A 16,610-nucleotide genomic window follows, 5' to 3' on the forward strand; every position below is an offset into this window, starting at 1 on the left:
TAATGGCTTGGCCCAGCAGGCTCCTGGAGGCGGCCGCCTGGAGATGGACAGAGCCTGAAGCTGCGAGGCTGCCTCCGGTGGAGCATTCTAGTTCAAACATAAGCCGACTGCTGTCCTTGGTTAAGTCGCTCCACTTCCATCAGCCTCGGCTTCCACGTCTGTAACAGGAGAGATTGGCCTAGACTGCTTCTATAAGCGCCCTCAGTCCAGGATTCTGAGCAGCCTTCCCAGGGGGTATCTACGAGTTCTGGCTGCCCAGGTTCAAATCCCAGCTCTGCCATTTCCAGTGAAATCCATGAGTCCCTTCACCTCGTCAACCGTAACTCCTTGTCTGTAACAAGGGAATGAAAAGAACACCTACTCAGGGTTACTGGCTGGATTCAGTGAGGACAGGGCGTACCTGGCATGGAGTGAGGGATTATTCGTAACTATTATTATTCTGTGAATTCTGCGGCCTCCTGCCACCACCATCCTCTCGATGGACTGAATGTTTGCATCTCCCCCCCAAGCTCACACGTCATACGAAGCCCTAACCCCCAATGTGACGGTGTCTGGAGGTAGTGCCTTCCGGAGGTAATCAGGGTTAGATGAGGTCATGAGGGTGAAGGGATTAGTGGCTTTATAAGAAGAGGACAGAGAGAGATGGAGGAAGGGCCATGTGAGGGCACAGCGAGAAGGTGGCCATGTGCAGCCCACGCAGAGAGCCCTCCCTGAACCTGCTGGGACCTTGATCTTGGACTTCCCAGCCTCCAGAACTCTGAGAAATAAATCTCCGCTCTTGCAGCCAGCCCATCTGTGGTATTTTGTTATGGCAGCCCAGCAGATTAAGACAACCCCACGACCCGCCATCCCCACCCCCTACTCTCTGCATGGGAAGACCCACTAGGTCCCCCCAAACCCAGGAAAATCAACATCATGCACACCCTGGAGGCCACATGCACGATGGCAAGCACACACAGGGTCAGGTAAAACTCAGCATGCCAAGCGGCAGGGCGCAGTCACTGCAACAGGACAGGGAGGACAAGCATAGAGGAGGCAGGCAAGTGGGGGGCCACGAGCAGTCAGTGAGAGGCGGGGAGCTAGCACAGGCCATGACCAAGCAGCCCACACCGGTGGCTCTTGGCTCCTTACCTCCCCTGCAGGACCTCTGACCACCAGGACTGTGTTCCCCCAAGAAGCTGGAGGCGTGCTGGAAAGAGTAGAGAGCAGGAAACAGGGAGCAGTAGGTAGAACCAAGTCTACAGGAAAAAGTGCTGGAAAGGGCCCCACAGAAGGGTGTTAGGTTTGGGGAGTCCATGGCAGAGTGGTTTTTCAAGAGGCCCAAAAGACCCAAATGCTAAATGAAGCACAGCCCCATGACTGGCCTATGCTGGGGCACAGAAAAAGGGATGAGAGAGCAAAGGGAGAAGAACCCACATACTGGATCATCCCACATGGCCACCTGCCCTCCCACATGCTGGTGCTGCGTCTGTCCAGGGTGACAATCTCGGCAGACTTCCTGGGATGATGTGAACAGTCTCTCCAAAGGGAATGGGACCCAGGGGTGGACACACAGCCCTCAAGCAAGAGCCAGGGTCAAAGGAGGCCGTGCCCTGCACAGATGTCAGTCAATCCCCTGGGATCCTAAGGAGACAGAGGGGAGGTTCCAATCCTGGTTCCACCCCAAATCTCTGGGCAACTCTGGACAAGGTATGTATCCTCTCTAGGCCTCAGTTTCCCCACGTGTAAGATGGAGAGAATGTCCCTACCTGTAACAGAGAAGGTGACAAACACTCTACCATCTCAGACACCCAATCCCCCTATGGCCGTAAGCATGTCTAGACTTTTCTCTGGGGACTGGGTGGTGCTGAAATAAGGAAATGACCAAACATCTAAGACTCCTGATAACAATCTGGGCAGAGGGGCTCCTGGGACACCTTACTGCCACCAAGGGCCAGCCCTTAGGGCATCGGTCTGGGGAAGGAGGAGCCTGAAGCACAAGGTCTGGGGTCAGGGTTTTACTAACATGTAACCCCTTCGGGGTCAGTTCAATGGCACTAAATAGTGTCCCAAGTGAGCCACCACCCACAGCCCCGTTATGAAATTTCTGCATCACCGACCCTGTGTGCCTCGGGCCTCACCAGAACACCCCTCACTCTGGGAACTGGTTCTGACCTGCCCATCCCTGGAAGCCACCCACAGGTGCCCACGAATACCTGAGGAGGGACAGGCTGCTCTACACCATCAAGCACCCGACAGGCAGCCAATGTCAGTCACCGGCACCAGCCTGGACAATGGGATGGCCCACTGTTTAAGTCTTTCTCAACCTTGTGACCCAGCCTCTTGGTTGTGGTAACCCTGTGAGGGCAGGTATTACAACTCTGTTTCACACATAAGGCAACTGAGGCCAGGAAAGGCAAAGCAGTAACTTGCCCAAGGATGTGCAGTTGGGTGACTGGTTCTTGACAGAGCCAAGGTGAGAACCTGAGTCCTCTGTCATCTGGCCTGGTGGCTGCCGTCGGCCGGCGTGCACTGGCGTGCCTGGTCGCTGCTGGGTCCACCCGGTGGGCCAGCACCCGAGTGCTACTAGGGGTTACGGATCCTGGACACCAGCCCTGCAGGCCAACTGCCAACATGGCGTCTACGCCCCTACGGCTGCTACCTGCTCCTGGCACAGGGGGTCAGAGTGCCAGGAGCTCAACGTGGTGGTGGGGAGCCAGGGCTGGCGCTCTCCGGGGCCCCAGCCGGGCCCACTCCTACCTTTGATGACAAAGGCCTCTGCCAGCAGCCGCATCTGATACAGTGGCTTGTTGTCCATGGACATGTCATCAATCCCGGCCCGCGCATACATGCTGATGGCATCTCGGTACGAGCCCTCCACGTAGTGCAGCTTGCCCTGGATCAGCATGGCCTCACACAGGTACTGTGGCTGTAAGGACAACACACCCATTAGCAGGCTCCTGCCTGGAAGCCCCTGCCCCACCCCCACCCCATAACCTGGGAGGAACACCTGCCTCCTCCCATGGAGCCATGCCGACTTGCTAGAGCCCCTCCTCCGGGAAGCCCTCCCTGGCCCTCAAGCACGTGTGACATCTCCCTGCTCTCCACACCTGCAGTCTGTGGCTTACACTACGGCTCTCACTGAACTTCTTATGTGCGTGCCTAATCGGTGTGTGTGTGTGTGTGTGTGTGTGTGTGTCTTATGTCCCCAACCAGACTCCAGGCAGCTTGCAGACTGGGCTCGGTGTTCTCTCTCCTGAAGCCCCAGAGGCGTCGGCCCCAGTCTGGTGCTGAGGAACTCAGGCATTGGTTCTCAGCACGAGTCGGGGGTCAGGGACCCAGCCAAACGTTGTGGGGCCTGAAGCTCACATAACTGGGGGTTTCTCTTTACGTGCATAGCTGTACAAATATACAGTGAGGTGAAAGGCCGTGGAAAGAGTCCATGCAGTAAGGGGCCAGCAGCTGAAGCCCCAGCCGCAATAGCAGGACCTGTGTGGGGAGAATGGCCCCATCAGCAGAGGGACAGGATGGCAGGACAGCCAAGGCCTGCTGGGCCACTGTCCTCATCTCAAGTGCAGAATAAGTGCCTGAATTCAAACCTGTTTTCTTCCCTCTCTTTCTCCACTGCCGCTTATGCCCCAATCTTCACCCCATACAAAGACTCTTGGGGCCTCCCTTGGGCCCCAGGAAGTCTGGTTGGCCCTGTCCCAAAGTCCTGCCCCTGGACATGCATCCAGCCTTGCTCCAAGATCTCCCACTTGCCGTGACCACTTCTCTAGCCCTCTGCCTCTATCTCTGTGCTCAGCTGGCCCATCGCCCCTTTGGGCTGGGCTCTGGGCAGGGCCCCCATCACCCACCAGCAGTTCTGTCCACAAAGCTTCTTGGAGATGCAGGCTGGCCCCCAACCCAAGCCTCTGTCACCAGTAGGAAGGTGCCACCCCTTTTTCCCTCTGGGGAGATTGGAGTTTGGGGGACCTATAGTCCCAGGGAAAGCCTCCACTACTCCCAACTACCTACTGCCCTCTCAGAAGCCAACCAAGAGATATGGAACACACCAAAGCCAAATTCTCCTTTGCACTGGTGTTTTAGTCATTGTAAATATACATTTTTCCCTTGCCTTTGCTCACATAGCTCCCTGTCTGGAACAGTCTCCCCCTTCCCCTAGGTCTATCCAGATCCTCTTCCATCCTTTGGGAGCTTGCTCAGGCCCACCACTTCCTAGAAGCCTCCCTGAGTCCCAGGGGATTCCTTCTGCTGCTGAACTCCTATAATGCATCTGCCAAGTGGACCCACTCAGCCTCTGTAGGCCTGACCTGCTCCAACTATTGGTTAACTCTCCAAGGCTGAATTTTTCAAGTGCATTTGCTAGTGTCCCCAAATAGACCACCTACTCCCTCCACCAGGGCCACAAATTATGCATTCCCAGAACCTTGTGGCCCATGGTCTTCTGTAGCTGGGCAAAGATTCTGCTGTTCCCCATATTGGTTTCAAGCCACAGGCCCATTTTCTCACTGCTCGGGCTCATTTTCACCATTGGTGAGGGCGAGACAGTGATACCCACCCCTCACCTCCCATCACAGCAATGCCAAGAGCATCAGAGTAATGCAAGTCCAGAAAAGAGCTTTGAACTTTTCTTTAGAAAGGAGTTAGATAAATACAGGGCATGAGTCATTGACATTATTATCCTGCCCCACTGTAAATGTGGAGAAGGGCAGCTGAGCTCAGAAGGACACACTTCAGGGTGTGATGACAGGGTGTAGCTCGTGGTGGTTCCTGCTGGACCAATGGCAGCTCACAACAGAGCTTCCACCAAGCTGGGGAAAAATTAAGGACAATGTGAGTGCCTCATATGCTAAATTTACACTACTTAAAGAGCTTCCCTGAATGGGTCCACTTGGCAGACGCATTAGAGGAGTTCAGCAGCAGCAGAAGTCCCCTGGTACTCAGGGAGGCTTCTAGGAAGCTTGGGACCCATTAATCAAGTCCAGCCCTTTTGATTGGCAGATGAGGAACTGGAGGGCCCAAGAGGTCAGGGGACATGCTCCAGGTCAAACAGCTAGTTTATTTAATGCACCTTGCGCACCTCTCCCCCCATCTCATCAGAGCTACTCAGGATACTCAGCACTCCAGCTGGGGCTTCATCTGCTGCCAGGAAACACCGTCCCCCAGGCACACCCTGGCCTTCAGGCTAAAACAGAGAATCGCACAAACTACTTTTAATATTTTATTGTGCCTAATCAACATCAAGTTTTTGGCTTTGGCCTGGATAACCGTGACTATCTGAGTGCTATTGGTGCCTGTGTATGTCTTTGATTAATAAAGCACGGTAAAATTTGTTCTCCAGAAATGTGATTTGGCATACAAATGATTTTCCTGATAGTACATGTGGATGCTATTCAGCCAATCCAAAGAATGAAGTATTGGCATGGGGAAAGCTCCAAGTGAAAGTTCTTGTCAAATATGGATCCTATGACTCTAGTAAGAAAAGAAAGCCCAGTATGTGTGTATGTGTGTTCGTTAATGCACAGAGAAAGGCGCATAGGACACACACCAAATGGTGACCAGCGCTGAACTCTGGGGATGGGGTTGGGCATGGGGGTGGCAAACAAGAACTTTTATTTATTAGTCAAACTGCTCGTTTATTTAATGACTTGTTAACAATAAGCCTGAGTCATCTTACTGTAAAAGCAATTTTTAAATAGTTAATGGAGTCTGGAAAAGAAACAAAGTTAAAAGGGGTTTTGTAGGGGGAGGGGAAGCTTGGGACCCATTAATCAAGTCCAGCCCTTTTGACTGGCAGATGAGGAACTGGAGGGCCCAAGAGGTCAGGGGACATGCTCCAGGTCAAACAGCTAGTTTATTTAATGCAATACAAAACCTCCCAGAGCTACAATAATCCCTGCTGAGGAGTCTGAAGGCAATATCCTTAAACTCCCAGTACACTTCCCCCACAGAAAAAGCCCCACACTTCTTGGCCTGGTATTTCAGTCCCCGCTCACTGGCCCCAAAGTACCTCTATAACCTAATTTCTCACCATTCCTTTCGTTCCTGCTGATTGACGTACTTTAATGAAAATCTTATAAGAGGAATCATTAAATGATATATTGCTTCCTTCTTGGAATGCCCTATCCTATCTCTGTATGTTAATACCCTCCCCCCACCTTCAAGGTCTAGCCACCCCACCCCCCGCAAAGAGTCCAATTCTAGTACTACCATCACCCTGGGTTGATTCCCCACCTCACCCCAGGCAGTATCCCCCTTGAACTTGCCTCTTCATGTACAATACTCCTGTGGCATGTGTCATAGTCCACCTAGGACAATTTGCCAGGAGGACTTATTTTCCCAGTAAACCTGCAACCTCCCTGAGGGCAGGGTCCATGCTGGATTCATTTTTAGTGTCCTCGGAGTATAATGCCTTGTGCACTCTGTCACCATAAATGGTTTTTTTTTTTAAAAAGATTTTATTTAGTTACTTGTCAGAGAGACAGAGAGAGAGAGAGCACAAGCAGGGGGAGCAGCAGGCAGAGGGAGAGGGAGAAGCAGACTTCCCGCTGAGCAAGGAGCCCGATGTGGAACTCGATCCCAGGACCCTGGGATCAGGACCTGAGCCAAAGGAAGATGCTTAACTGACTGAGCCACCCAGGCGTCCCACCATAAATGTTTAAGTCAGTAAATACATTACTTTGGAACATCTTTTGAAAAATCATGTCCTCTCTGGGTCTCTAATGACATACCCAGACCTCTATTATAGCTCAGGATACACTGTAATCCAGATCCATCTCAAACTTGAATATACACAGGAAATCACCGGGAGAGCTTGTTAACATGAAGATTCGGATCCAGATTTTGCATTCCCTTGATGACACCCATACTGCAGGTGGGTGGACCATGCCTGAAGCAGCAAAGGTCTGGAGAGAGCTGACTATATTTCCCTCCATACCTCCCCTTGGTGCCTTTTATACAGTAGGTGCTCAATAAATGCACATAGACTTAAACTGGCTTGCCCTGTTCCGAGCTCTTCTGTCGCTAGCCAACTTCACGTTTCCCTGTTTCCAACCGGATCATGGGCTCACTGAGGTCTTATTGCCCTGGGACCCCCAAAGAGCCCAAAGGACCAGGCGCAGTCAACCAAATGCTGTCTAATAGAACTATAACTTAAACCACATGTATAATTTAAATTTTTCTAGTCACATTAAAAAAGGCAAAAATAGGGTGCCTGGGTGGCTCAGTCAGTTAAGCAACTGCCTTTGGCTCAGGTCATGATACTGGAGTCCTGGGATCAAGCCCCACGTTGGGCTCCCTGCTCAGCGGGGAGTCTGCTTCTCCCTCTCCCTCTGCCCCTCCCCCCTGATTGTGCTCTCTCTCTCTCACTCTCTCTCAAATAAATAAAATCTTTAAAAAAATAAATAAAAGAATTTTTTTTTTTAAAGATTTTATTTATCCGACAGATAGAGAGACAGCGAGAGAGGGAACACAAGCAGGGGGAGTGGGAGAGGGAGAAGCAGGCTTCCCGCTGAGCAGGGAGCCCGATATGGGGCTCAATCCCAGGACCCTGGGATCATGACCTGAGCCGAAGGCAGACGCTTAATGACTGAGCCACCCAGGCGCCCCAATAAAAGAAATATTTTTAAAAAATAAAATAAAAAGGCAAAAATAGCTGAAATTAATGTTAATAAGATATATTATTTAACCTAGTCTATCCAAAATATTATCATCTGAACACATAATCAATATAAAGAATTAATCATCTTTAACATTCATTTCGTGCTACGTCTTCGGATTCCAATGTATGTTTTATACTTACAGCACATCTCAGGTTCGACTGGCCCCATTTCAAGGGCTCGAGAACCACATGCGGCTGGTGGCCACTGTCCTAAACAGTGCAAAGCCAACCTCTAAGGGAGCCTTGCTGCTCAGATGACCAGATGACTCAGGGACTCTGCTTGACAGCAGATGGGAGGCAGGAGAGAGAAGAGCAGAGGGGGCTGACCACTTACAGACAGCCTCCCGTGGTTAAGGATACTACTCAGATGGTTTCTGGCTTCATTCATCTTCGGCTCATTCTTCTCAGGCAAAGGGATGGAGTCTTTTATCTTGGCGTGGTTCTCCTTCAAACACTGCTCCAGGAGGGCCTCGGCCAGGAGCAACTTCCCGAAGTCATCTGAAAAACAGGGCAGGGATCCCCTGAACACGGTAGATCCCCTGAAACTAGCCCACGTCCCTGAAGCCACCCAGCCACCCCTGCCCCAGCACACGAGCAGCCCAAGTCGGAGAAAGAAATAAAGACCCAGTTTTCATAAAGTTAAACAGCCCTGAGAGAAAAAAAAAACACAGGCATTCTATCATGCTTACAGTACAAATTGCCCCTTTGGGTTTATTTTCTACAGTTTAGTGGCTGGAGAGGCAAAGTTCCCAGACTTGGGACAAATTCCCAGAATTTCAGAATTTAAAATGAGGGACAAAGTCACACCCAGGCCCCATTGTGGGTAATAAGTTCTTAGACCAAGAAGGAATTCCGCCCCCAAAACAACCCAAGAGGAAAAATATAGGAGATGGCTTAATGCCTTTTCGTGAGCTCCTAATTTCCGTGTAACCATAGTTGGTTTTCTCCATTTTTACGATATTTTAACATAACCAGGGCTAACTTAGCAACGTAGGAGAAGCAGATGTAGTGGTGTAGCAGGGCAAAGCCTTGGACATGCCTAGTCCTGGCACTCTCTGGAGTTCTCACACATATGTCAGCCCATCTCCAGACCTCACCGCTTGGAAGGGGAGTTTGTACTGTTTGGTTCTATTTGCCACCTCCCCACCCGTCCCCACACAGCACCAAAAACTCCAGGCTTGGGACCACCACATTCCTGCTACCTACAGCAGAGGTGACAGGGGAATGGGTGGGATCCCCAGGGCTTTGAGGTCGAGCGTGGTTTCACAACCACACCTGGGTGGCTGTGCTCAGTGTGACTGGTTCACTGCCCCTCCCCTGCAACCAGGGTGAGGACCAGGCCCACCACTCAACAGAAGTGCCCAACAAATAGCTGCCAAGTGAACTGGATCCTCTTCACGCCTGGGTGAGGAAGCCAAGAGGCTCAGGGAGTCACGTGCCAACCCAAAATGCCTCCGGGAAGGTCTGCTTGGTCCCCAGCCTTCACAGAGCTCTTTCTACTTGCCAGGATGGCATTCTTAGACCCACCCAGGAATGCCACTCACTCCTTGCTCTCAGGACCACTGCAGTTTGCTCACAACTCAAAGCCATGGACCCCAAATTGCAGGCCTCTGAAGAGTCTCTCCGCAGAGAGGAGATTCCCCGCAGAGAACAGCCCGAAAGCTCAGATCCCAGAGAACAGTCCCTGGAGGTTTTCCCTCTGAGGACACCACAGCCTGTCGGTGATCCTTTGCGGTCTCCCTCATGATTTTGAAAATTAACATTTGGAGGAAATGGCCAAAAAAGTACTTTGTCCAAGCTATCATCCATCACTGGTAGAGCAGAAGTTGGTGGCACCTCTAGAAAGGGCGATTTGATGACGTATATAAAAATTATGTTTGTGCACCCCATCGACTCCGCAATCCCACTGCTACAGAGGTCTTGGCATGTGTGTGTAAGGTCACTCCCGCAGCGTTTTTTATAATAGCAGAAAATTAGAGACAACTTCTGTGTCCATCAACAGGAGGCTGATTAAATAAAGCATAGCACTTCCATAAAAAGGGATAGCGCTGCCACAGAAAGGAACGAGAAGCCCTGTCTGTGCTGTTAAAGAATGAACTCCAAGACAAGTCAGTAAGAAAGCAGAGTGCACACAGTGGACACAAAACGTGTGTTTATGTATAAACACGTGACAGGATACATACATATCCGATGTCCTTTCTGGCTTACGGGGAAGGTGGCAGAGACGGAGGGAGGCTTTTCCCTCTTTACTTTTGGGTCCCTTTGGAAGGCTGACCCATGGGAATATATCATCTAGTCAAAAATAAAATCCAAGTCAACACAAGAATGAAAAGCAATCTTCTCCATTTCCAAATGTCAGCTAGGAGGAGGGCTGGGCTGCTGAGTGCTGGGGGCCTGAGCAGCATTCCCGAGCTGTGGGCCACAGGGCAAGTGGCTCTCCCTCTCCAACCGGGTTTGCACCTGTTCAACCAGAGGTAGAGTCAGGAACCTGCTCCTTCTGAGGGAACTGAGGCCCTCCCTCCATAGTCCCTCCTGGGCTGGTTCCTCGCTCACCTGCAGCTCCCTACTGGGCCCACCCAACTGCTGACTGCAGAGCTCCCCCCAGACGACCTGGCTCTGTTGTTCCTTTCAAGCCCAGAGAAACCAGCTTCCTTCCCAGCAACCCTGAATCTGGAAATATTCTGCAGGGCACACACCTCTCCTCAAAAGAAGGGGCGTGTCCTCTGAACACGAGCTGCTCAAAGTGTGGTCGGTGGACTGTGGTGGGTCTGTGTCTGTCACCCAATTGATAATAATGTGACAAAATAATTTTGAATCCGCTGACTTGAATAATAAAAAAAAAGCTGAGAGGCCGCAGTTTGTGTATCTTACAAAAGTATCAGAACCCAACAAATTGGGAATTAAAAAAAAGGCCTCTCACAACAAAACATGAAAGTCATCCCTCACCACATATCGCTTGAGAAGCACTGCCCGGACCCCTTTTACTGCAAAAGAGGGGTCAATATTTGCTGAGGGCCTACTGAGCGCCAAGTACTTTATTATACAGTATTCTTTAATCTGCACAGCCCTAAAAGGTAGATATTACTCCCATTTTATAGACGGTAATAAAGATATGCAATATTGCTATGGTCCCAGCCCACAACAACAAAATACCACATTCCACGACATAGCCACCAGACAGGCTGTCTCCCCTGCATCCCATGCAGAGCAGAGCTTCTGGTAGTTTAGAAATAAAGAAGTCAGGGCGCCTGGGTGGCTCAGTTGGTTAAGCAACTGCCTTCGGCTCAGGTCATGATCCTGGAGTCCCGGGATCGAGTCCCGCATCGGGCTCCCTGCTTGGCAGCGAGTCTGCTTCTCCCTCTGACCCTCCTCCCTCTCATGCTCTCTGTATCTCATTCTCTCTGTCTCAAATAAATAAATAAAATCTTTAAAAAAAAAAGAAATAAAGAAGTCTAAGGGCTGTAAACCGTACATTCAAGGGTAATAGTAATTCCAAGTAATAGGACTCTCAAATAGGAATTCCAATAGCAATTCCAAGGGCAGGGATAAGAATTGTTCCTACTGTCACATACCTGTGAGTTTCAGACTGTTCTATAAATTAACACTTCCGGTCTTTCTCAAGCCTTTTTGCCCCTTCACCGCCGACCCAGGGTCTGTGTTTGGTCTAGCAGACATTCAGTAGGTGTTGGGAACTGAACTGCCTTTCTTTTCTTCCTTGCCCACATCGCTTCCCTCTCTACTCTGCCTTCCTTCCCCTTCTTCTGGCCATCCCACCATTCCCAACTGGCCAATCTATGGGACCGAAGACTATTTTAGAATTAAAAGTTCTAGATTTCCAGTTGTTCAATAAGAATCCAAATGGATTCGAGGCTTTCTTGTTCTTCCTTCTCTGAAGGTAAAACATGGCTTTTTATCATCTTGTCTGAAACCTACTCCCTATCCTGATTTGGGTAAAGTGTTCCAGCTTCTCCCCTCCCAGGAGGCATTAGGAAGACTTTCCTGACAGTGAAACAGATTCTGGAAGCCTGAGCACGGATTCGTGCAGCCCAGCCCAGCCCCCTGCCCTGGGCAGAGGCCCAGAGGAGGCCACCACTGAATGTCCCCTCAGATTCCCGACCCACCTGGTTTTGAAGGCCTCTGGCAGCTAGCTTCCCATCTGCTCTCAGGGTGCCAGGTCACAGGGACCCACTTCAAAGATACCTGCCCCTTCCCCAGAAACCACATTTGCAGGGCGGAGCCCCCTCTCCACAGCCTGCTGATCCGCAGTCAGAAACCTGGGGCCGGCCAGGTACGCCCTTCCCCACAAAGTCAAATGGGGACACAGTGGTCTCTGCAGCTGCTTACCACACAGGACCGCAGAGGGCTGGGAGCTTCTAACCACAGAGAGAGGAGGAAGAGGCCAAAACTAGTGAGAGGCCACCTGCCTCGAATACACCCCCTCTAACTCCAACTGAAGAAATGCTCAGAACAATCTCCAGTTGAGGGAAAAAAAAAAATCATTTAGTTAAAAAAAAAAAAAGATGGGGGTGACTACAGATTAAGAGACTCTAGATGGATGGATAAATAGAGGAGCAGACATGTGATAAAGTAAGTATAGTCTAATTTTGCTGAATGTTTGAAATTTTCGTAAAAAAAATACTGGGGGAGAAAAGAGACACCCAAACTACCAGGCAAATGCAATGTGTAGGATTCCCAATTGTAGCAAATGAACTGTAAAATTAAATCATTAAAACTGGGGGGTGGTGTGTGTGATAATGGCATTATGGTTTTGTTTTTTCAAAAGAGATCTTATTTGGCCAAAAAAGAAAGGATTATACAATGGATTACATAAAAATAGAAAACTGCAAAAAAAAAAAAAAGAGAGAGAGAGAGAGAAAGAAATTTCAACCCACTATCTAAACCATCATCCCATCTCACACAAAATCATCTTGTCCATGACATTCTGACTTACTGAAATCCTAATTTCTCTTTAGAATTCCTTTAATGTAACAGATCTCTGATCTTAATTAAGAAAAATGACTTTTTTTTTAAGGATCCCGCACTGGCTCCTGATGGTCACCACTTCTTTATGTATGTGCTTACACACTACTGTAAATAAATCTCTTCGCGGGCGCCCAGGTGGCTCAGTTGGTTAAGCAACTGCCTTCGGCTGAGGTCATGATCCCGGAGTCCTGGGATCGAGTCCCACATCGGGCTCCCGGCTCAGCAGGGAGCCTGCTTCTCCCTCTGACCCTCTCCCCTCTCATGCTGTTTCTCTGTCTCTCTCTCTTTCTCTCAAAAAAAAAAAAAAAAAAAAAAAAAAAATCTCTTCGCAACTGAAAGAAAAAAAGAGTTCTTATTAATAAGTACCTACTTTGGTATTCAGTGCGGGGGGCGGGGATAGGTTGGGGTGTAGCTCAAACAAGATCATTCTTGAGTTCATAACCACTGACGCTGGTTAATGGATACATGATATTCATTGTTCTGCTTTTCTGAGGTTTTGGAAATTTTTCATAGTATTCATTTCTTTTTCTTTAGCCACTTGGATGTGTTCTTTGTTTTTACATGAACCAAGTCCATCACAGCCAGCCACACTCTGGGGTTCCCCTGCTCCATCCTGACCAAATCTAAACCGGATGCGTTTGAGAGAAAATGTACAAACAGTGGCAACTATCTTCCCCCTGGGCAGGAGCAGCCTCCCCAGAGAAGAGGGGGGAAGGGCCCTTCTGCCTGAGCATCTCCTGACCCTTCACTCTCACCAGACCCCAAAGAGGACCCCCCAGAGGGTCCTCCCCTCCTGCCCCCTGGACTGAAATAGATGGTCTGGGAGTGGTTTTTAGTTTCTGTAGGAAACCCTGCAGATACAAGCAGGGCTCAGGGCCTCAGTTTGTAAAATGGGGTTCAACTGGGGTTTGGCTCCCCCTCTCAATACGTTCCCTCTCCTCTCCCCACATAGGTAACTGTTGAAGCTTCTAGACACTGACTGTAAGAGTCTAATAGGCCAAGTTGTACAATAAGAATCTCCCTCCTGGGTTGAAGGGGGTCAGTGCTATACAGCTCCAAAAAAACAGGCCCTCAATCCCTCGGGTGATCAAGGAACCCTGAGGAGAGAATCAAAATAGCAGACAATCCAAAAAATGCTCTACGCATAGGTTTGGGAGTCATTTATTTTCCTTCCTCGTGTGCATCTGTGTGTGTGCCTGCGTGTGCGTTGGGATAGTGTATCCAGATTTAACAGTGGGAGAAAAAGCATTTGCAGAACCAAACTCAAAAGTTGGCAGAAGAGACCCCACTGCACCCCTCAGTCTCCCTCCTTGTGCCAGGCAGTCCCCACAGTGAAGCCAAGCCAGGGGCCTCATGCCCCGCCCCACCTTCCCTAGTAGTAGACTTGGTGGCAGGAACTGAGGCTTTGCCACATACACATTATGTGACCTCTTTGGGCCTTGGTGTCCTGATGTCTAAAATGGAGACAATAACTCCTGCTCTCCCCATAAGGTTGTTTACAAGAATTTAAAAAAAATAGGGAAAGCATTTTATAACCATACCATACCATTTATAAACTGTATCATATCAGTGTTTCCCAATAATGTTTCATAGAATATGGTCAAGGCAAGTTTGAAAAATGTGCTATTTATACTCCAACCTTGGCTTGTACATCATAGGCAAGTGAACATATTAAAGGCTCTGAAGGGGCGCCTGGGTGGCTCAGTCGGTTAAGCGTCTGCCTTCAGTTTGTGTTGTGATCCCAGGGACCTGGGATCAAGCCCCAAATCGGGCTCCCTGCTTGGCGGGGAGTCTGCTTCTCCCTCGCCCCTTCTTCCACTCGTGCTCTCACTCATTCTCTCTCTCTCTCAAATAAATAACTAAAATCTTTAAAAAAAAAACAAAAAACATAAAGGCTCTGAAAAGTCCTACAGTTAAAAAAAAAAGTCTGTTTACCACTATTGAATCTATTAGGTCCAGTTTCTTTACTTTTTGGGCTCCCTAAGTTCTTTCTTCTTGGGATACCAATTAACTTTGTAATCTCCTTGAGACCTCTAAAAAGCAGTTTAGGAAATATAGACCCATATGAATTTGAGGAGGTCAGGTTCCTGTCTTGGCCCAGCATGTTCCTCTGTGGGGCCAACCTTACTCAGATTCCCATAACTCACCCAGGCCCCAGTGCTCTTTGTGTGGGTCCGTTTCCATTCCCACCCTCAGAAGCCCCACCCCACTACATTGCCCCTCACAGGGGACAGAAGGAGCACCTGCAATCTCTCTATTCTGCCCTGGGAGAGGAGGGTTCACCTGCTTCTCCCTTTAGCTCTGGCCACTCCCCCTCACTGCCATGCTCAGACTGATCTCAAAGCCCCAACCTGATTGTCCGCCCGTCTCTGTCACCCTAGCCCCCTCAGTGTCCTTCTATCCTCCCTCCTCATTGGGCAAACACACTCTGCCCTTCCCAATACCAGCCTGAGGCCAGCACATATTCTGCCGCTTCCCCAAAACTCCTTTTCCTCTGAGCTCCTCCATCTACCACACGATTGCCCTCTGGTCACCTCTCTGCCCCGCCATCCCTTTAGGCAACTCCTCAGGCTGGGATTTTGTGCTACACATCATTAAGAGGTAACAGTGCGAGTGGTTAAAAGGATATACTCAGAAGCCTGGGTTCAGATCCTGCTTCTACCACTTATTGACTGGATGATCAAGTTATTTAACTTCTCAGGGTCTCTGTTTCCATTACTTGCAAGTGGGGCAAACAAGAGTGCCTGCTTCATGGGGTTGCTGGGAGGAATTAATGAGTTGACTGAAGTGCTTAGTAGGACAATGCCTGGCACACAGTGAGTGCTGGGTAAGTGTTAGCTATGACTATTATTATTATGATGATTCCACAGGCTGGGCAGTCTTTAAACCTCTTCATATCTGCATTCACTGACTCCTTGCCTCCTTCCACAAGGCTCTAAAGGGGTGGTGCACAAAGAGGGCTCAGGGAAGGCTCTCCAGGCTGAGCTGTGGGCACCAGAACAGGATTTGAGGCTGGAGACTGGGGCGGGGTGTTCCCAGACTGCCACATCAGGGTGCTTTCCCGCCCCAGTTATAAGAGCCCAGCCCAGCCAAACCAGCCCTACTGCCAAGGCCACCGAGTGCCAGGGCTAGATGGGTCCCGAGTCCAACCACAGATGAGGAAACTGAGGCTTACCAGGCCTCTTTCCCACTTCCCCCCCCCCCCCCCCCCCCGCAACGCGCGCTCGCCAATGCAACCCTGTCTGCTGTGGACAGAGCACCGTTGTCAACTGGACTCGGGGGCGGGGGGAAGGAGGGGACGGCAAGCAGAGACAAATAGCCTTCACCTGGTGGAGTTGCGGGACCGGGGGCGGGGTGGAGGGATGGCGCAAGAGTCCAGCCCTTGCCCTGGGCTGATTCGTGCCGATACCACCATTTCACAGTAGACCAAGTTGCCCACATGATCCCAAAGGGCAGGGAGCGAGAGCCGTTTCTCTCTCTCTCTCCCCGAAAGCGCCCAAACCTGCATGTGGTTTTTCTCCTGGGGCATAAGAACCTTCCTAATTACCCTGGTTGCTCCTACAACCAGCACTACAGGAAGGGTAATACCGAAGGCGGCCGTCGCCGGCCCCGGGGGCAGTCGGGGCCCGCTTCCTGGAGGAGGAGGCGCGTTTCGCGCGCCGGGTGCTCGGAAGCCAGCACTTCCCTCACTCACCGGTGTCCAGAGAGGTGAACACGGCGCTCGGGCTGGTTCGCCGGTTGCCTCCGCCGCCGGGCATGACCAGCGTCTGCAGCTGCCGGACCAGCTCGGGCATGCGGTCCCAGTGGCCCTCCGCGCGGCAGCGCTCCAGCTCGCTCTCCATCTTCAGGTGGGAGCCGTGCGCGCCCTTCGCAGCCATCTTCGCGCGGGCGCTGTCATGGGAGGTGCGGCCGAGAAGTGGAGACCCGGCCGGGGGCGGCGTCCCGGCTGGGGCGCACACGCGGGCGGGGGCGGCGGGGGCGCGGG

General features: G+C 50.7%; 1 protein-coding gene and 1 long non-coding RNA gene across 5 annotated transcripts in view; one reads left to right on the forward strand and one right to left on the reverse strand.

Annotated features, from left to right (window-relative positions):
- Window positions 1–16,596, reverse strand: part of TTC7A (tetratricopeptide repeat domain 7A) — a 116,891-nt gene extending 100,295 nt beyond the window's left edge. Inside the window, exons 1-4 of one of the 4 annotated variants that reach the window (XM_035001623.1) lie at window positions 16,320–16,436; window positions 7,977–8,140; window positions 2,740–2,908; window positions 1,132–1,189 (exon numbers count right to left, since the gene is read on the reverse strand). In XM_035001623.1, the coding sequence (XP_034857514.1) occupies window positions 1,132–1,189; window positions 2,740–2,841 (160 nt within the window). In that variant the 5' untranslated portion in view covers window positions 2,842–2,908; window positions 7,977–8,140; window positions 16,320–16,436. Of the gene's footprint in view, window positions 1–1,131; window positions 2,497–2,739; window positions 2,909–7,976; window positions 8,148–16,319 lie in introns of those variants that run through there. The other 3 variants (XM_035001621.1, XM_035001624.1, XM_035001622.1) reach the window with 3 other exon arrangements.
- Window positions 16,301–16,610, forward strand: part of LOC118008166 — an 11,304-nt gene continuing 10,994 nt past the window's right edge. The window contains exon 1 of the long non-coding RNA XR_004678600.1: window positions 16,301–16,473. This is a non-coding gene — a long non-coding RNA (uncharacterized LOC118008166). The remainder of the gene's footprint in view (window positions 16,474–16,610) is intronic.

This window comes from Mirounga leonina, unplaced genomic scaffold (genome assembly GCF_011800145.1).
Source record: "Mirounga leonina isolate KUSES-001 unplaced genomic scaffold, KU_Mleo_1.0 Mir_125, whole genome shotgun sequence".
NCBI classification, from domain to species: domain Eukaryota; kingdom Metazoa; phylum Chordata; class Mammalia; order Carnivora; family Phocidae; genus Mirounga; species Mirounga leonina.